Here is a 20,620-nt window from a genome sequence, read left to right as displayed (position 1 = left end):
ACTTCCACTTGGCAACACTGCTTCCTGCCCTACACCTACCCCAGCACAGAGCTTTGCCCCGAATCAGGCGAACATACGTTGAATCTATATATTATGTATTATTGATTAAAGCTTTGATTTCTGTTTAAATGTAGCTCCTTCTAGGAGAGGCAGCACTTTAAGAAGCTGTGAGCCATTTTCTGTGTAGTACAAATGAGAAATCTGAGAGCGGGTTTACATTCATGACAAAGAGGAAAGAATAGGGCCCTGGGTTCTGGGGGGTGGGGCAGGGAATGTCACAAAGAGGGTGAAGGGTATAGATGAGGCCTTTGCTGCCTGTGCCTGTCCCACGGTCCTGTCCAGGTCCCAGCCTGCCTTTGTTCTCTTCTTTTTTCACTCTTCGTCTCCCATAAACACCCACTGGCACAGAGCTGCTGCTAGCCTATAGAGATCCTTTGTGTGAATTAGAAAAAGCCATCCCTTCTGGGCAGATGCAGTCTTGCAGGTGCAGGGCTTGGCAAGCAGATGGTGCCTTTGGGAACATTAGAAAAAAGAGCCCCTTCCTCCAGTGTTTCCCCTGCCATGGCACATGGCTTGACAAGGGGACCACAGGGCTATTTCAGCTTCTGCATGCCCCTCAGCTCCATGCAGTGCAGAAGCACACAGTGGATGCGGAAGCCCTCACCACCAGCAGCATGGTGCGCCCCTTGCCCTCCCAGTGCCTGGCAGTCCTTTCTGTAGGGCTCCTACCTGCATGTATCATCCTATCCTGTACCTCATCCTGGCAGAGTCCTCTCTGATGGCTGACTTGCTGACCTCTGATAAACTAATTCTCAGAGGAGAGGAAAATGAAATTTATCACACATACATGAGGTGTAAGGGGACGACCCTAAGGGTAGTCCCAAGTGCTATCTTAGTAAATCCTCCTCATAGCAACCCTTTAAGGTAGGTATTATTATCCCTATTTTACAGGTAAGGAAATTGGTCCCAACCCTACTGCTCTTGGACCCCAAGCCTGATATTTCACTTCTCTGAGCCTCTGGTTCTTCTCCTCTTTGTCCAGGGCCTGCTGCTGCTCTATGGGGCCTACCTGGCTGGCTTGACTGCCCATGTCAGCTCTCCTCCTGTGAATCAGTCTTTAACCATCATGGTTGGGGTCAACCTCGTGGTGCTGGCTGCGGGACTTCTTTTTGTGGTCACCAGATACTTGCACTCCTGGCCCAACCTGGTCTATGGACTCACATCTGGAAGTATCTTTGTTTGCACAACCACAATCAACTGCTTCATCTTCATTCCCCAGGTATGCTCTAGGGAGAACTTGGAGGACCAGGCCACCCCATCATTCCAGAGACTTTGCTGGGTGTGATAAATTGTTCACTTTGTTTCCTACTGAGACTTTTGGGTGCCATTGATTAGAGAGTCAGAAGGAAGGTGGGGTTCCTAGTGAGCTGGCTCCCTCTGTTCTTCCCTCCTCGCTGTCCTGAAGGAGCCACTCTGCTCCCAGTCGGTCAGGAGGGCTGACCAGAGTAGCCAAGTAGTGGCACCGCTTCTGCCCAGGTGGGTGCCTCACAGACCTGCTTTTCTACCCACCCTCCAGTCTGCTGCATGCATCCCCAGTTCCCCCTTCATCCTGATAATGTCATTTCTTGTACTAGCCTGGCAGTGAGGAACCTTTCCTTCTTTCCTGTTTGCAATTGCACATTCAGAGAAAAGTAAATTTGGGTCTTTATGAAATTTAAAATGCCTTTTCTTTCTTTTTAATAAAAAGAGGAAAATGTAGGACCTTCCTTTTCTTTTTACAATAAGGAAAAAGTAAAAACTAAATTTAAAATGTATTTCTTAACCATAATTCAAAAAGAGTCATGTACCACAATGTTCATTGCAGCACTGTTTGCAATAGCCAGGACATGGAAGCAACCTAAGTATCCATTGACAGATGAATGGGTAAAGAAGATGTGGCACATATATACAATGGGATAGTACTTAGCCATAAAAAGAAACGAAATTGAGTTATTTGTAGTGAGGTGGATGGACCTAGAGTCTGTCATACAGAGTGAAGTAAGTCAGAAAGAGAAAAACAAATACTGTATGCTAACACACATATATGGAATCTAAAAATAAAAAAGGTTCTGAAGAACCTAGGGGCAGGACAGGAATAAAGACGACGACGTAGAGAATGGACTTGAGGATACGGGGAGGGGGAAGGGTAAGCTGAGACAAAGTGAGAGAGTGGCGTGGACATACATACACTACCAAATGTAAAATAGATAGCTAGTGGGAAGCAGCCGCATAGCACAGGGAGATCAGCTCCGTGCTTTGTGACCACCTAGAGGGGTGGGATAGGAAGGGTGGGAGGGAGACTCAAGAAGGAGGGGATGTGGGGATATATGTATATGTATAGCTGATTCACTTTGTTATAAAGCAGAAACTAACACAACAATGTAAAGCAATTATACTCCAATAAAGATGTTAAAAAAATAAAATAAAATGTATTTCTTATTATGAGGATTAAGAAAAAATCAAACAAGGGAGGAAGATAGAAGGAGAAATATCCAGACAGCAAACAGAAAGAAAGGGAGTCAGAGAGAAAGGTGAAGGAATCCATAAGCTCTGAAAGGAAAGAGATGTTAAATTATTCACGTTATGCCCCAGGGTACCACTGAGCCACATACATCCAAGTTAATGAGCTTGGCATTAAGCACGTGTTTTGTGTCCCTTCTAGTTCTCTTTTTCTTCCTCCCGAGGCTTCCCTCATCCCACGACACCCTCACTACCCTTTCCTTATTCCCAGTGCAGTTACCAGTTGACCATGTATGACTTCTCCATGAGGGAGCTAACCGGTAATTAAAGTGTTGCCTGATGGAGGGTGGCAGTGTATTTATAAAAGTGAAGAGTGCACTTTGGGGCACGATAGTATGACACAGGCAGAGGCCCTTTACTCTTTTTCCCTTTCATAAATTCTCATTAAAATACTCAAGAGGATGAACAGATATGGAAAAATCTGTAGCAGCAGCACTAAAAATCAAGGATGGGGGCTTCCCTGGTGGCGCAGTGGTTGAGAGTCCGCCTGCCGATGCAGGGGACACAGGTTCGTGCCCCGGTCCGGGAAGATCCCACATGCCGCGGAGCGGCTAGGCCCATGAGCCATGGCCGCTGAGCCTGCGTGTCCGGAGCCTGTGCTCTGCAATGGGAGAGGCCACAGCAGTGAGAGTCCCGCGTACCGCAAAAAAAAAAAAAAAAAATCAAGGATGAGCATTGCCTCTGAGCCAGAAACTAGAGGAATTTTTGTTGAATCTTAATGTTTTAAGAACTGGATTGAAGGAAGCCTTTGAGAGCTGAGTCTTATTTGTCTGGGATGTAGCAGAAAAGGGCTATGAAATGCCAGGGCTGTTCCTCCCTGGGAGATGGGTAAAAGAGAGTGGAGAGGAGACTTTTGGGAAGCCCACTCCTGAGGACCTGGAGCCAACATTGTTGATTGGTAACCCATCCACCCATTGCCAAACCCTTTGTTCCTCGATTCATCTCTACTATATAGTCTGAAAGAGCTAAACACTTGCTTTGCCAGCCTCCCTTATAGCTAGGTGTACCCATGTAACACAGTTTTGAACACTAAAGGTTTTCTGGGAGGCTTCTGAGAAAGCTTTTGCTTTCCTAAAAAGAAGCTATGGGGGTGGCTGGCATCGCCTCTTCTACTTTCTTCCTACCTTGAATGTTTTTGATGCTTGACGTTATGGCAGCCATCTTGTGATGATGAGGGAAAAGCCAAGAGAATGTATTTATTATATACCAGGAAACTATAGCTTTTCCCACGTAAGACTATAAATTCAGGGGGAAAGGATCTATGAAGAGATTCTGCAGTTCACAATAAAAGGACCACAAATTTCTGAAGATTTAGAGAAGCTACCTTCCTCTGAAGGAAAATAGAATGTTTCTAGAAGGTATCTGATTAGTCTTATCAATAGGATTCAAAGGTTATTGCCCCTCTTTGACTAAAGCAAACCATTATGAAAACGACATAATCTTAGATCATGAAATATTGAATAAGGATGAAAAAGATTGTGTTAAATTTAAAACGCCAATAGAAGCATTGAATAGGCAGCTGGACGTGGCAAAATACTGAATTAGTGGGTTAATTTAAGGAAACAGAAAACAAGGACACAGGAAAAAAATGAGAGACTAGAAAATATGGAGAGCAGGTCTAAGGATATGATTTAAAGCTAATAGGAGTCTCTGAAAGAGAACAAGATAATTTAGAGCAGAAGTATAATCACCAAGGAACTCTTTATTAGAAGAAAGCTTTCCTGATCTAACACAAGACCTTCATCTGAAAATTGAGTGAATCAGTAAACTCCCTGATGTGGCCCTACTTGGGTTTCCTCTCTCCCCCCACACTCGCCTCTGTCCCTCTTGTATCCTAAGCCTCAGACACAAGATTTCCACTTTCCTCCGTGTTTAAATCCTCAGGACCTGGGACCATAGTGATATTTAGGTGCACTTCCATCTTATACACAGACATAAAAATACAAGATGAAGTTGATCTTGGAATCGGTCTTCCGGGTTTGAACTAAGGACAGGCACTTGGTTTGTTGAAGTGGGAGTGGAAATGGAATTATTGGGGCTGGGGTACCAGAACTGGGCAGATGGACTGTGTTGGCCTTTCTCTTTCCTTCTCTCTATCTCAGCTCTCCTAGCTGTCTTGAGCTTCCTTTCTCAAACTGTATCTCTTCTATTTTCTCTCTCATGCTTTTCCTCCTCTTGAACTGACCATGATCTGAAACAAAAAAATATATTTTATAGTCAATTGTATTTTAGGTGTAGGAGGTAAATTGTTTTTCAAAATATAAAAGTAACTGAGGTTTTTCAGGTTTTCTGTGTGCCCCTGAATTGATTTTCCCCTCTGACTCTGTGGCCTTTGGTTGAAGAAATATTCTCCCTGTGAGACCAGAGACTGGATATTCCCAGGACAGTAGGACAGCTGAGCGAATTTGGAGAAGTGTGTGAGGAGAGCCACGAGGATGAGGGAAGGGAGCAGGGAGGCAGGCTTCTTTCTTGCTACTGAGCCTTCAAACTGGACTGTGATGGGAGGGATTTAGGAAAGCAAAGGCACAGACACCTCAAGGGCAGGTAGGCAGTGCCAGAAAGCTGAGTGAAATGGACGATGTGACGGAAGAGCTAAGCGGACTAAGTAACATTCTCCACAGGCCCTCAGGAAATGCCTAAGTGTTTACGCCAAACGCTGAGGTCATCACCAGTAGTGAGCCAGCCTCTGCTTTTGTGACTTAGATGTGACCCATCCTCCCACACACACACACCCCCTCCCTCCACCTCTGAGAGGCAGGTGGGTCCTGAGGTAGGACATTATTTTATCCTCTAAACCTGCAAAGTGTTTCATCTGCTCCTCCAGGAAGGTACTCACGACTTTCTACTCTGCCTTGTAGTCCTCTGTAAATGTCTCAGCACCTTACCAGACAGATGAGCTTTCTAAAGGAAAGCTTCCTTCATTTGTCCATGTATCTGTCCATCCAAATATTAACTGTTGGGAACAGGCAGTTAAACACACGGCCTCACTCTAGGTCTAGTTGGGAGCTGACGTGAAAGGATTTATAACCCTTGTGTTATAGTGTTTGAGGATGTTACACGATGTCAAGGAAGGGGTACCCCAGCCTGTCTGGGAACTCGGTAACACCGTCTCAGGAAACGAGGTGCTTGGGCCCACCTTGAATGAGGAGTAAGAAATGTTCACAGCTCAGACTGGGGAAGAGCTGTGGGTGGCATTTCCGACGGAGGAAACCCTCTGACAGAGGCAAAGAGGTATAAGAGAGAAGAAGAGGTGTTTGGAACACCATGAGCCTTTGCTCTTTTCGAAGCACAAATTGAAACAAGGGGAGAGTGGCAGGAGGTGAGAGAGGCACATGGGGTGAACTTCTGAATGCCCCGGTGCACCCCATTAAAGACCCGAGACTTAATCCCACTGCTTGGTTTCCTATTGCTGCTATAACAAATTCCCACAAACAGAGTGCCTTAAAACAATACACATTTAATGCCTTATAGTTCTGGAGGTCAGAGATCTAACATGGGTCTTATTTGGCTGAAATCAAGTTGTTAGTAGGTCTGCGTTGCTTCCGGAGACTTTGGGGCAGAATCTGTTTCCGTGCATTTTCCTGCATTTTCTTCGATCCACGGCTCCTTCCATGTTCAGGGCCAGCAGCGCAGCATCTTCAAGTCTCTCTTTCTGACCTCTCTTTCCATTGTCACATCTCCCGTCCTGCCTCCCTCTTATAGGGACTCTTGTGATGACATTGGGCCCACCTGGATGACCCAGAATAATCTCCCCATCTCACAGTTTTAAACTCAATAACGTATGCAGAATTCCTTCTGCCATGTAAGGTAACATATTTACAAGTTCCTGGACTGGGAGGGAAGCGTCTTTGGGGGGCCATTTTCTGCCTGCTACATGCACATACCCAGATGCCGAGAAAACAAGACTCCCTGTCCTTCTGAAGGAAGGGCCGTGGGGAGGTCCTGAAATTATGACCTAAGGGTCATTTCTAGCCATATTCCAGAAATCCTGAAGAGTCAAGTCTTAAGGACCAGGACCTTCACAAATGGGGAATTAAGGGGGAGGGGGTTGGAGGGCCAGGGGGCTTTAGTCAGGGGCCACCCTGGCTCCACCCAGCCAGCTTAGGGTGAGACAGACGAAAAGCCTTGGAAGTGCCCTTACACCAATGTTGAGCAGTTCCTCCAGCAGCTCTGCAGGGAGGGCTTGGTCTGGAGGTGGTGGGGGAAGAGAAAGGAAAAGCTGTGCTGCTAGGGAAATGAGGGGGCCCTGAGGAGACATAGAGATAGTGCAACACTGCTAGGGCCAGTGCTAGGAGAGCAGCGCTGGCGGTCAGCGCCATCCACCCATGGCTGTACAGTGACCCTGTAGTGCTGGGCTCCAGTAGCTCCTGAGCAGGGTGTTGAGAGGACAGCACCCTGGGGAGGGGGCCTTCAAGAAGGGCATCTGACAGGGCGGTTCCTGGCCCGACCCAGCACAGGTCACACAGACTCCTGGTACCATGAAGGACTCATGCTGAGTTAACAGAGGACCCAAGAGGACTTGGGCAGAATGTGGTATTGAAATTGATGGCAGGATTTAGAATCCTATCTGAGATTTACCAAATTTAGGTTACTTTCCATAGTCAGAGCTCAGTAAATGTTTGATGAGCGAACAAAGACATCCCAGGATCCCTGTGAGGTTCCCCACAGGTATCTCAGCATCATTTCTAGAGCTAAGGTCCCAGAGTGCCCAGCGTCCATCACTAGGGCTCTTAATTATGAGAATCCCTAAGGGAAAAGATGCCTTCAGCACTGTGGCCTCCCCTGGCATCACGTCCCTAGCATTCACCAGGAGGAGACAGTGTCCCACGGGCTCAGGAGCGTGTCCCTGTTTGTGAATGTTCTCTGTTCAGTCCCATCCCTGTTAAACTAAACCAGCCTGTGCATCCATAGACTGGTTCTCAAAACCAGTATCTCCTGAAAAACGTTCCCTAGGACCCTCACAGTTGACAGTCTCTCTCATCAGCTGTGTTGAGGACGTGCAGTGTGGCACAGTGCCCTCATTACAGCTGTGACTCTGATGCTAAGTAGCCATGTGGACCTAGACAAATCATCCTCCTTCTGAGACTTTCCTCATTTGTCAAGGAAAAAAGACAGATCGCAGACCTGATGTTCTATCATTTTTATTCATTTTTACTGACATTTGTGGTTTTCTGTTTCTCTGAGCCTTGATCACTGACTTGGGTTAGAAGTCCTCTAGAGGGAACAAACGTGTGGACACAAGCAAGGAAGGCAGGGGTGGGGGTGGGATGAACTGGGAGATTGGGATTGACAGGTATACACTAATTTGTATAAAATAGATAACTAATAGGACCCTGCTGTATAAAAAAATAAATTAAATGTAAAAAAAAAAAGTCCTCTAGAAGGAACTGGGTTTTCTTTTTCTTTTTTGTTTTTTTTTGCGGTACACGGGCCTCTCACTGTTGTGGCCTCTCCCGTTGCGGAGCACAGGCTCCAGACAGCGCAGGCTCAGCGGCCATGGCTCACGGGCCCAGCCGCTCCGCGGCACGTGGGATCTTCCTAGACAAGGGCACAAACCCGTGTCCCCTGCATCGGCAGGCGGACTCTCAACCACTGGGCCACCAGGGAAGCCCGGACCTGGGTTTTCAATAGCAGTAAGCACACCATCGCTCAACACATGAGAATAATTAAGAACAGCTGCATACAACTAAAACCAGCTTCATTTGAAATACAGTGTTTAGATTGCTTAACCCTGTTATAGCTCCTAAACTCTGGCTTGAGAATGTGGCTCTAGAAGTCCACCTCAGCTCTGGTTTTCTTTGACCAGTCCAGCAGTGGGGTTGGTAGATGAGCCCAGCCGATGGTTCTGTTTCATCAACCTGTCATCTTCTTCCTTTGGCATTTTTTAAATGATATAACCTTTACATTCTCTAAACCTTCTGTCATTGCTGTCTGTGAACTTTCCAGAGTAAAGTACATTTTGAGGAGAGAATAGTTTGTGCATTTATCTGTGATACTGTCATTCCCTGGTGTTTTTGAGGAAGAGTGAGAGAATGTGTTTCTGGGTGTGTAATTAAATAAATAACATGTGTTCTTTTATCCAACAGCTGAAGCAATGGAAGGCATTTGAAGAGGAAAACCAAACAATCAGACGCATGGCCAAATATTTCAGCACTCCCAGCAAAAGCTTGCACACCCAGTATGGTGAGGAGCAAAGTTGCTACGTTAGAGGAGAGAAAAACTCCATGGAGAGACTCCTCACAGAAGTAAGCGAGACCCTGCCTGCTGGATTCTCTGTAAAGAACTCCAGTCATGCATTGGTGGGCCCCATATGCCTCATTGCTAACATTCTTTCTCCTCCTCCCATTTCCCCAATTCCTAGCCATTCTGGTCTCCCTTAGCAACAAGCAAAACCTCAACATTTCCCCAGTGCCCCTCCCATTGCTGACCCTCACCCACTTCATTCATTCATTGGACAGATGTGTGCCAGGCATTGTGCTAAGTGCTGATGAACAAAACAAACAGAGTCCCTACCTTCATGGAGCTCACAGTGTAGTGGAGGAAATAGATACGGATCAAGTAGCCATATAGTTATAAATGGTGATAAGAATTATGAAGGGAAAAATCAGAGTGGGAAGAAAGAGTGGTGAGGACAAGGGAACCTAATTTAGAGGGGTCGGAAAAGACTCTCTGAGGTTAACTACAAATTATCCAGGCAAAGAGTGCAGGGAAAAGCATTCCAAGTGTGGGGAACAGCATTGTAAAGGCCCTGAGGAGTAGTGGATGCTAGCTTCTGCTGTGTGATACATTCTTTCTTTACATAGAGTAGTGCCCTTGTTTCCAAGATCCTATGGGGCTCCTTACTGTCTTTTCCAGGTGCTAACTAGAAATCTCAGTCATCCTACCAACCCAGAAAATTAAGAGGTGTCTAAAGATGGGGAGGAAGGATGAATAGAGCTTCTGAATATCGCAGTAGCACCAAGGCAGAGACAAGGGAGCCCCCAGTCCTCTTTCTTCTCTGTTCTTCAGCCAGATTTGGCACCTCTCCCAGAACTGGACAGAGTGATGTGGGCTTGAAGAAAGCACATGGGACAGCTTGAGGCTGCACTGCCTCAGAGAGGAGGCATGGGGCCCAGAGGAATTAGCCAGTTTTTTCACACTAACTAAATTATATTCCATATTTTTGTTTTAGTAGAGAACATACCTGAGTAGGTGCTATATGGGAAATTATGCTTTTTCATATTGGACTGACACTGGGTGCCAATAGTCCCTATGCGAAAGGGTGGTGTGATGGGGACCTAAGGAACGTAACCAATGAAGGGATTCAGCTCCCCAAGCACCCTCAGTCCCTCGCACCATTCCCTTGGTTCTGGACCTTTTTTTCCATCAGAGTAATACTTGTCCTTTCTTTACTATTTCTTTACTATTCTTTACTATTTCTTTACTATTTATCAAGCATTCAGGACCTTTTTTCAGAGCCAGATTTCTTCCCACCTGGCAAGGGAGTAGCATTGCCATTGATACTCTCTGAAGTCTTCAAAGAAACATTTTTTTTTCAGCTAAACAGAAGGCCAGAAACTTGGCGAGAACACCCAGGATGGTTTTCATTCACAATCAGCTAATGTTGGAACAGCCAAGTGGCCTGACTCTTTAGCCTTATGGTAATTTGTGACGTTCTTTTTATACTCCTGCCATGCTACCCTGTTTCCCATGCAGTGACTGAATCCGCTCTACCAAAAAGATGCCTTGAGTCTGCAGAGGCAGGGCCCTAATGGGGAGCAGATGCTTTGGTAGTAAAATGCTGGACTCCTGTCCCTGACACCCCACACCTGAACACCTTTCCCAGAGCAGGCCTGAGAACCAGCAGCCCATCCCAGAGCCCTGCGGCAGGCCTAGAGAGTTTCGGGTATCTGAATCCCCAGCTCCAGCACTGCCCAGTGGATGAACACAAGGATCTCTCCTGCCTCCATAACCCCAGCTTCTCGGCTGCATTTCCCTCTTCTGCAGCCCCTCTGCTGCCCCAGTGTCCTCCTCCTACTTTCGCACCATCTGGGCAGTCCATCTTCTCATTCTTGCCTCCCTTTCGCCATGGCAATGGTCCCCAAAGGCTGTTTGGGGCAGCATCCATCCCTGACATCCCAGGCTGTGTGGAAGCCAGCAGGTAGAACCTTCTCAGAGCTTGAAGAACCTCCCTTCTACGCTCTGCAGCAGAGGAAACTCACCTTTACTTTTCTTCCTTGAAACACAGAAAGAGGGGGAGATTCCATTTCTCCCTGTGGCCTGCACCTTAGGAAACATGCCTGTGGATGTTTTGCTTCCCTGGGTGTGCCCAAAGTGATCATTAATAAGCTCGTTTCGGTGCAGCTGCCATGGTCAGTCAGATTTTGGTCTCACCGTGGCCAACCACGCTGATTACTATGCGGCCATGGTGAAAACAGAGTCCCACTTCCTCTTCTGTAAGAAGGGAGATTTACTGCTTAGGCTGACGTTTCTAAATCTGTCACCAGCCAGCTTCAGGTGTTTGGTTTGCTAGAGAAGAGTATTATTCCCAACTCAAGGTTTATACTGTTTTCCTATACTCTAAGGAATTTGTGGATAAGGCACAAAAAGGCAGCACTCATATGGTAGTTCTATCTGTAGTTTTTTAAGGAACCTCCTTACTGTTCTCCATAGTGGCTGTACAGGGAGATCAGCTCCGTGCTTTGTGACCACCTAGAGGGGTGGGATAGGGAGGGTGGGAGGGAGGGAGACGCAAGAGGGAAGAGAGATGGGAACACATGTATATGTATAACTGATTCACTTTGTTATAAAGCAGAAACTAACACACCACTGTAAAGCAATTATACTCCAATAAAGATGTTAAAAAAAAAAAAAAGGCAGCACTCAGAGTTCACTTGCTGGGGTAGCTGTCATCGGCTGATGGCTCCCTCCCAACTCTATGAGGCGGTAGGGCCTCCTGAAGCCAGCGTGAGAATGTGCCAGGTGGGCTTCACGAGGAAGGGCTGGTGAGGAGGAAGAGAGTTGGGGTCCCTCCAGTGCAGCCAGCGCAGTCACCCCCGTGAGATGCTCAAAGAGATACCTGGCACCACCCAGATATCACGAAGAGCCTGAGTGAACGTCTTCCTGTTACTCACCCGCTCTGCTCCTGGCGAGTCCTTGAGTCACCTACACTTCCGCGACAACGCCCAGCCCTTACCGCTCTGTGGCTGAGGAAAAGGGAGAATGAGCAGGCAGGTGCTCAGCTGCAAGTCCTTCCGCTTATTCACCAGTTGCTCACTGGTTCAGAACTCTCTCCTGAGGATAAGAGAAGTCTAAACCAGGATGAAACTGGGAGTACCAATAATCAGAAAAATCACCTTCCTGCTTATAAGTAGGGAGCAGTAGGTTTGCCTTGGAGTTGCTGCCAGAAGACTCTTGCTGGACTAGTTTACCTAATTTACTGTTCCCTCAAAGGTTCACTTCTGGGCAACTCTTCCATATCTACTTGAGAAGAAACCACAAATTCAATTCATAGGCAAGTTGTGTCAGGAATCCGAAAGGAGGGGAACATCCTTTTACTTCTAGGGCATAATAAATGGACAGCCAAAGGCTCGTCCTCAGCTTCTAAAGAGGATGACAGCAGAGAGGCAGCATTTTGGTATTTGGACAAACGCTTCTTATTATCTTCTCCAAACTCTCGACCCCGTGTCATCTGCCCCAAGACCCATCAGCTCCCCACGATGATCTCCTGCTCCACTGCTTTTGAACATCAGAAATTCCAGGAGGTGGACATCAGGTCTAAACCAGACGATCAGCTGCTGTAGCACCGAAGGATGCTCAGGGCACACCCGCTGCTGTTACTCTTCCTCCTACTTCATGCCCCATGGTCCTGCAGTTAGAACAGGCACATCTCTGCAGCTGTCACCTGCCAGCCTCCCGGGCACTGCCTGTTTATCAACTGACAGCCATGCAGCAGGTAGGCAGCTCACTAGCAGGACTGCCCAACTTCATTTATCTTCTGGGCTCCCTTCTAGTTCTACTGAATCAAGCAGGGACTTAGGCCCAATAATCCTTTTTTTTTTTTTTTGAGCTTCTCCAGTAATTCTGATGCCTGCACTCCTTTGGGAGATACCGACAGCTGATAGGGCCACATTGGTAGCTTTGGCCTCCTACCCGCAAGTTCCAGCCAAGGGAGGTGATAACACCAACCTGAGATTCTCATTCCCCCCTAAACCGCCCCCCGCACCCCTGGCTCCAGTCTTGTCACTTTGGCCCAGGAATCTCCATCCTTCTTGTTCTTCCCACTTTCTAGGCTGTTTAGCAAGTGGCAAAATGCTTGTTTCCCTGTTCCGTCATCCCCTTCAGAGATGCCTCAGGGTCATCTGTATTTTGCAGAAGTATGATATACCCAGAGTTGGGCCATCCCAAACACTGCTCTGACTGGTGTCCTGCAGAGTGACCGGAACCCTGTGTTCTGAGCAAAGTTGAGCGGGTGCTGCAGCAGCCAGCAGGCAGCTGGACTGTACCTCCCCTGACCGCCCTTCTCGCAGACAGCGCCACAGCCTGGGGGTGAATGGGGAGACTAAGATCATACAACAGTAAATCATAGTAAACCGTTACTGAGCACACACGGCAGTTATTGTGCCAAATGCTTTGTATGCATCATCTCATTTCACCTCAAGGAGGGACCTCCTCAGAGCCTAAGATCACCAGCCAATACGTGGAGAAACTGGGATTTAAACCAACGTCTTCTGATGCCACCCTTTTCCACCATGGGAGACAGTGTGAAAGCCCTCAGCAGCATCTTTTGTTGATGGTTTTGCTTTTGTTTTACAGAAAAATGCCGTGATTGAAAGCCTGCAAGAACAAGTAAACAACGCCAAAGAGAAGCTGGTGAGGCTGATGTCAGCTGAGTGCACCTATGACCCCCCCGAAGGGGCTGTCCCGCCTGCCTCTTCCCACAGCAAGGACATCCTGGCTGCAGCCCCTCCCCATAGCCTAGCAGCTCAAGGGTCTTTGAAATGTCTCCCTGACTCTCTGAGTGATACCAGCCCGGCCACCCAGAACCCCCAGAGTACCTCAGCACCCGCCTCAGGTGTACAAGGCGCCAAGGGGCCTGTGGAGGACACCAGCCCCTCCCCGGGACAGAAGGAGAAAATTGCTGCCTCCCAAGACTTTTCTGACCATTTAAATTTGGGCTGCAGCCAGAAGCCGCGGGCTGAGCAAAGCCAGGGTGTGGAGAGAAGAGACCAGGTACCCATGGCCCTCCAGCAGGGTCTCACACCAGGTGGAGAAGGCTCTGTTCCCCAGAGACAGGGGCAGCTGGAGAACTCAGAGGCGCCCCAAGCGCGACCGTCAAGGGTGAATTCAGTGATCAGGGAGAAGCTTCAGGAAGTCCTCCAAGATCTGGGCCTGAGCCCTGAGGCTCCTGTCCCCTGTCCCCCATCCTGTCCCCAGCAGCCCTGGAAGAGCAGTGCCTGCCGCAGCCCCCAGAAGATGCCCCTCTCCAAGGAGCTGGGCTTCAGCCCGTACATGGTGAGGAGAAGGGGCGCGGCACAGCGGGCTCGCTCGCACTTGCCAGGTTCTGTGCCCTCCTCTGTGGGGCGTCGGGTAAACAGGGCTGATTCTGGGGCACGCACTGGGCGAAATGTGCAGGACAGGGACAGCCCCTGCCTGGACCCCCAAACTGCAGATTCCAGAGTAGCAAGACCCTCTTCCGGGAAGCCTTTACTGCTCCCAGCTCCTCAAGGCAAGGCAGACTCCCCGGAGGGCAGCAAACAGTGCCAGACAGAGCCCCAGGGAGCCGAAGGGAGCCGTGCAGCCCTTTCTCACCAGCCTTCTGGTCCTGGCCGGGCGCTGTGCCCCGCTGCCCCACGCCGAGCCAGAGCCTCGCCGGACCTGCCTGAGGAGCGGCTGCAGCGGTCCCCAGCGCCCCCAGGCTGCTCTTCCCTGTCTCCTCCACACAGCTACCTCGACACAGAATCCAGCAGCTCGGATGAGTTCTTCTGCCGCTGCCACAGGCCCTACTGTGAAATCTGCTTCCAGAGCTCCTCTGATTCCAGTGACAGTGGCTCGTCAGACAGCGACCCTGAGCCTGCTGGGAGGCTGGCTTCCTGGGAAAAGCTGTGGGCCCGCTCGAAGCCTGTCGTGAACTTCAAAGATGACTTGAAACCCACACTGGTGTGAACAGCAGAGCAAGTCTGGACATAGAGCTCTGTCCAGGACAAGCCATACCATGGCCTGTTGTGGCCTCCGGGGAATAGACCAGTGCCTTGCATTGGACCGGCCCTTACCATGTTTCAACTATGCTCACTTGAGCACTGTGGTACCTGGAGCACTTCTCGATCTATACAAAGAGGGATATTGCCTGTCTTGTTCCTACCTCACTGCATTCCTGTAAAAGACTCCAGCCGAGTGCCCATAAAGGATACCCTTGGATAAAAGGTGCTAAATGAGCACAGAGGGTCTTCTGTCCTGGTCAGCCTATAATGTACAGAACTCTTCATATATACCAAATGGATGGCTGGGTGGACAGACAGATGGAGAAATGGAAGGAAAATTTCTGCAGAACCAGAGTTGTGAACTGTGATCCATCAGACTGGCTTTTTGGTGGCAGACCTGCTAGGAAGACATCTCCTCCGTCTTTGGGTGGCCCACTCTTGGCAGGGGGTTGTTTTGTTTCTGCTCAACTTTGTGAACAGCACCACCCCTAGGTCCCAGCTTCCAGCCAGACTCAGCTCAGAGCCAACTGTACACCTCTATTTGGTGTTCATGTCTTTATACCATTGTGGCACCTCAGCATCATCCCTGAGACAGTCAGGTGTCCATGGGGCCACAGGTGACCCAGATCTCTCTCCTGGGTTCAGATGGCACCGGAGGCCCACCGCATTGACTTTGTCAGTGGTGCAGTTTTGCAATAGCAGGAAGCACGCACTGACAATCTCTGTTGAGGTTGGGGAGGCCCTATTGGTCAAGAGGAGGCCAACTAGGGCTACATGACCACTGATGGCTACATAAACCTAAAAACAGAAAATGGGAAAATAGAAAGGAAGAAATGGGGGAGAAGGTAGGAAAGAAAACAGGTTTTGAACATTTACCTTGAGTCTAGCATGGTACTTGGAAATATCAAGTACTGGTAATTCCTTATGATGACCCCATGAAGTAGATACTCTCGCTCCCACTTTTACAGATGGAGATGATGAGGCTTAGAGAGCTGAGGTAGCTTCCCCAGCGTCACATTGCTGGAGAGGGGCCCATGTAGAGGCCCATGTGAGACTTGGCCACAGCTCACAGGACTCCAAGTGGATAGACTTCCCTGGGGCACATCTCTTCACTTGTTCTGGGAGTGGCGGGCAGAGCATGGCAGGCCAGACAGCAAAGCAGGGGTAGTGTAGGAAGCTGCAGTGCACTCACCCTGCAGTCCAGGATGACAAAACTGGGCCCCTCACCTCGGGAAGAGCCCTCCACTGCCTCGGGCCCACTCACACCTCCCACGGCAGCCGGGGAGTTGGTGAAAGATAAGTGCCAGGATCTCATCTGCTGCCAGAGCCACACAGAGAACACAGCTGGGTCCACTTCACTTGTTGCTGAGCTAGTTGTTGTTTACAGGCTGTTCCCTGCCTGTTCACTTGTGCGTGCATCTGTGTGTGTACTTATGCTTGTGTGCAGGAGTTTGGGCCTCATTAGGTATGTCTGGAGGGGAGCACGTGGCTTTAAATGTCTCACAGAAGATGTATCACAGACTCTTGGTGGCTGCTGACACCTTGTGAATCTCCAGACACTAGACCAAGAGGCCCTCCTGGTAACACAAAAGTTGTCTACTTTTAAATACAAATATCATAATTTATTCTGTGTGTGGGCTTGTAGTTTCTGATTGTGCTGTTTGTATGCTGTCCAAGTGAGACCTTAATAAAAGAAATGGCTCTCAAGGCAAGTCTCTAAAGAAATTGTAGTTTGGGGCTGGGGAGGAGGGGCACAGACAAGACTGAACCACCCAAAGGAGTGGAAATGCAGCAGCCATTAGAGTTGCTGCTGGCTTACCCTGGGTTCCAGGTGTATCTTCTACCACACTTCCATTTGTAACAGATTCTTCTGTGGTCTCCCCGTGCAGCTTCCTATCCCAGAAACACCTGCCCCAGTGGGTAGAGGAAACTCTGGAGACCCTCAATTCTTCCCACCCACTGGGGATCCTGTGGTCGGGCTTCACCTCCTTCAGCTCCTTTCCTCCCAGTATGTCACCGCTAGCAGCCTACTGTTCAGTAGTGTGGAATATGCAGGCTCTAAACCTGGCAGTGCTTCTCTCACTCTCTCTGCTCCTACACCCTCAGTTCCCTCATCCCAGCCCTTCCACATCTCCATCTCTCTTCTATCTAGACTTTCTTTCCCCTCTTTGTGCATCTTGTGAATGATTCATCCCTCAAGGCTCAGGTAGAGCATTCCCAGGTAAAAATGACATCCCCTAGTTAAATGAAGAAAGATGTTTTGGGGACCATGCTTCACACTTAGTTGTATAGAAGCTTCTAGCATCCATTTTTCCTAGAATAACTTTGTAACACTTGCTAGACTTTGTTGAAAAGATGGAGAATCTACCCTATATTTTCCTTATTTATCATTTGGTTTGAAAACTGTATGCCAAGCACCACAACTTCCTGCCCCAGAAAACTGTCTCCAAATCTATTGCTGTGTACTACCTCCGCACCCACTCCTCACCAGCTTCTTCCCTAGATCTTTTACTCAAGACCAGCTAATCTAGTGATGAAATTCTTGGAAGGATGAGTATGCCATGACTTCTGGCCTGCTCTTGATTGTTATGCTCTTGAAGAAAGGGCAGAAACTTGGTGCAAAGAAATCCTAGAGAAGTAAACATTGCCTCTGCTGTTTTCATCGGGGCTATGCCTGTCTCTGTTGGTCGTAAGGTCTGGCATGAAGCCCAGCCTGCTTCTTACCCAAGTATATGTTGCTTTGCTGATTGAAATCTTAGGGTTGGAGGTGTCCATCCTGATCCCAAAGTCTGCCCCTGTCTCTGGCCCGGGTCAAACTCTCTTTCCTTAAAGGATCAACTTGGCCTCCCCGGAGCTCAGGAGAAAAGAGCATCAGATGTAGGAGGCATGTTTTTAACGAACCATTTCACTTTGAAAACGGTAAAGAGAAAAGTCAATGCACATTCCACAAAAATCTCTTCTGTGTCTATATTTATTTTATTATATTTAGATGTGTCTCCTTCACAGATTGCAAGTTCCTGAAAGCACTGAGTGTGTCTTCTGCATCTTTGTATCCTCAAGAGTAGCCATCAGAGAGCTTTGCACAGAGTATGAGCCCAGTAAATGTTTGATGGATGGATTTCTGGGCAGATAAGTGGATGAAACAGAGGAAAACAAACAAAGGAAGGCAGAGAACCTGTAATGCAGCAAAAAGGGAGGCAGAGCCATCTGGCTTCACTGCCTTTCGATGAGGTAAGAGCAAGAAACAACATCACTGAAGAACCCAGAAGTAACTGAATTCTGAAAAAGACAGTACTTTACGTCTCTTAGAGGGAGGTGAGGTAGAGTGACAGAGTTACTGGAAGAGAAAGTTACTGTGTTAAAGGTGTTCTCTTAAAGATGCTTTCCTCACAGGCTTGTAACTAAGTAGCCAGCAGTACTAGCAGGAGGACAGTCTGTTCATCTTTCTCACCATCATCTTCCTGAGTCCCCTCTCCCAGAGCCCCAAACAAAACAGTTGTCTCTGTTCCCTCTGGCTGCTGCATGTCTCCCAGTGACAGCCTCTGGGCTTTGTTAAGGGAGGTCTTAATGCAGAGATGGCAGCTTTGGGACTGAAAGCAGGAGAGAGGTTACTTGTCCTCAAGCTTTGCTCTTCCTCACATCTGGTACCCACTCTGGTCTCTTCCTCCATGAATTGTTTCTGATGTTAGCATCCCCAGCCAAACTGCATTTGAATAAGGGAATATCTTAGAACGTTCGGTTCACTATCAAGGTCACAAAGAGAAAAGAAATGCCAGTGTCATGAGGCAAAATAACCTGTTACGAGTTTGACAAGATCTGGGGTCAATGCTTCCCAACCCTTTTCATTCTTTGACTTACCTTTGGATGTCTAAATATACTAGCAAGACACGTAGGTTCAGAGAATAAGTGCTTGGGAAGGGCCCTGGAAAGGTCTGTGGGTGACTAAGAGAAAAGCAAGAGGGCATGGAAAAAGGAGGGAAGGAGGGCAAGAAGTGCAGAAAACTGAGAGATGAGGGAGATGGGGTGAAGGAGGAAGACAGAGAACCAAAGGCACCCTGCTTAGCTTTGTCCGTGGACATTGCCTCTCTTGTAAATGAATGTGCTGGTTCCTGTCCGAGCTGAGAGAAAGTGGGGCTCACTTCTATGAAGAAGGGCAGGGAAACCCTTGCAGAGCCCTTTCTTTAGTGTATATGTAACCATTGGTTCATTTCTCTACTTTGCCGCTAGACCGTGAGCTTCTTGAGCCTGCAACTTGTTATAATTATCTGGGTGTCCCCAGCACCCAGCACTGTGCCTGGTGCATGGGTTGATGCTCAGCAGATGTTTGTCAAAAGAAATCAAGAAAAGAGTGGCCTCGCCAGAACTGTCTCAAGGGGGACCCCAGGGAGGCCACTCGTAAGAGCTGAGGTCACCTGGGAAGCAGGGCTTAGATGTCTCATCGTGGACTGAACTACAGTGCTGTTGATTCACTGAAGTTTAAATGCTCTGTGATAGTGCCCGGACCCTTTCTCAAAAGAAGGCATTTCAGATGGGCTCTCTTCTCCACTAAATTTTGTACAGTAATTTTCCCCATGAACTGCCAGGGCTTAGAGTCACCCATGTGACTGTGTGACTTTCAGCAAGTTGCATAACCTCTTTGTAGCTCAGTTTCCCCAACTGTAAACTGGGATAATAACACCTACCTCATACAGATATGAGGGTTAAATAAGTTAATATTAATTATTGATTTGAACTCTGCCTGGCACATAGTAAACATTATATAAGTGTTTGTCTTAGAAAGTTGTTTGGGAAACACAGCTTTATATTTTAAAAGCCTCTTTATGTTTTCTTGCTTTATTCCAAATTTCCCATTCCTGTGTTCAATTTGTTCCTGATGGAAGGGTCTTCTAAACAGATCTGGTAACGTGAGGATGGCCCACTTCTAGTACAGCAGAAATTTCTCCCTGAACCCCTTCAGCCCACTTCTAGGACAGCAGAAGTTTCTCCCTGAACCCCTTCTAGGTCAGGTTCACTTACTGTGGGGTGAACATCCACCTGCAGGACTCAAATATTAGGGCAGGCCTAGGGAAAAGTACAGTTGAAAGTCAGGAAATCTGATTTTTTAGGGTGGAGCCAAAGACAACTATTTTCCTTTACAGAAATATTATGCACTTTATAATAGATAAAAATATATAGGGTACCTACTATGTGCCACTTAATACTTGTCTTATTCAAGACTTAAAACAACCCTACAAGGTAGTTATTTCTGTTTTACAGATGAGGAAACTGTAACTGGGAGAGGTTGGGTAACTTGCCCAAAGTCACACAACTCGTTAGAGGCAGAGCCAAAGTTTAACTGAAATCTGACTTGATTCCAAAGCCCTTTTAGGACACCCCAACGCTGGTTCCAGAGCATGTGCTACAGGCGTGCTACCAGAAGACAGAAGGAATTTCAACCTGGCAGGGCAGGGACCCAGACTGAGGTTTTCTCAGGACACCAAGGTTTCCTTAGGAAAAGCAAGCTGGTCTGGTTCTGTAAGCCTATTGCAAAACCCTCCATTGCTGAGTCATTGAACAGCATATTCACGGCTGGAAGGGAGCTTTCTTTTTTTTAACATCTTTATTGGAGTAAAATTGCTTTACAATGGTGTGTTAGTTTCTGCTTTATAACAAAGTGAATCAGCTATACGTGTACATATATCCCCATATCTCCTCCCTCTTGCATCTCCCTCCCACCTTCCCTATCCCACCCCTCTAGGTTGTCACAAAGCATCGAGCTGATCTCCCTGTGCTATGCGGCTGCTTTCCACTAGCTATCTGTTTTACATTTGGTAGTGTATATATGTCCATGCCACTCTCTCACTTCATCCCAGCTTACCGTTCCCGCTCCCCATGTCCTCAAG

At 47.9% G+C, this 20,620-nt stretch overlaps 1 protein-coding gene across 3 annotated transcripts in view; it reads left to right on the top strand.

The window, feature by feature from the left end:
* GPR156 (G protein-coupled receptor 156) overlaps positions 1–16,433 on the top strand; it is a 94,023-nt gene extending 77,590 nt beyond the window's left edge. For 2 of the 3 annotated variants that reach the window (XM_029215491.1, XM_029215492.1), the window contains 3 exons: positions 1,043–1,279; positions 8,646–8,804; positions 13,354–16,433. In XM_029215491.1, the coding sequence (XP_029071324.1) occupies positions 1,043–1,279; positions 8,646–8,804; positions 13,354–14,703 (1,746 nt within the window). In that variant the 3' untranslated portion in view covers positions 14,704–16,433. The remainder of the gene's footprint in view (positions 1–1,042; positions 1,280–8,645; positions 8,805–13,353) is intronic. The other variant, XM_029215493.1, reaches the window with a different exon arrangement.
* The last annotated feature ends 4,187 nt before the right edge of the window (positions 16,434–20,620 follow it).

This window comes from Monodon monoceros, unplaced genomic scaffold, assembly GCF_005190385.1.
Source record: "Monodon monoceros isolate NGI ecotype Baffin Bay Population unplaced genomic scaffold, NGI_Narwhal_1 Super_Scaffold_11, whole genome shotgun sequence".
Taxonomy (NCBI): domain Eukaryota; kingdom Metazoa; phylum Chordata; class Mammalia; order Artiodactyla; family Monodontidae; genus Monodon; species Monodon monoceros.
This window is presented reverse-complemented; position numbering and strand designations above follow the sequence as displayed.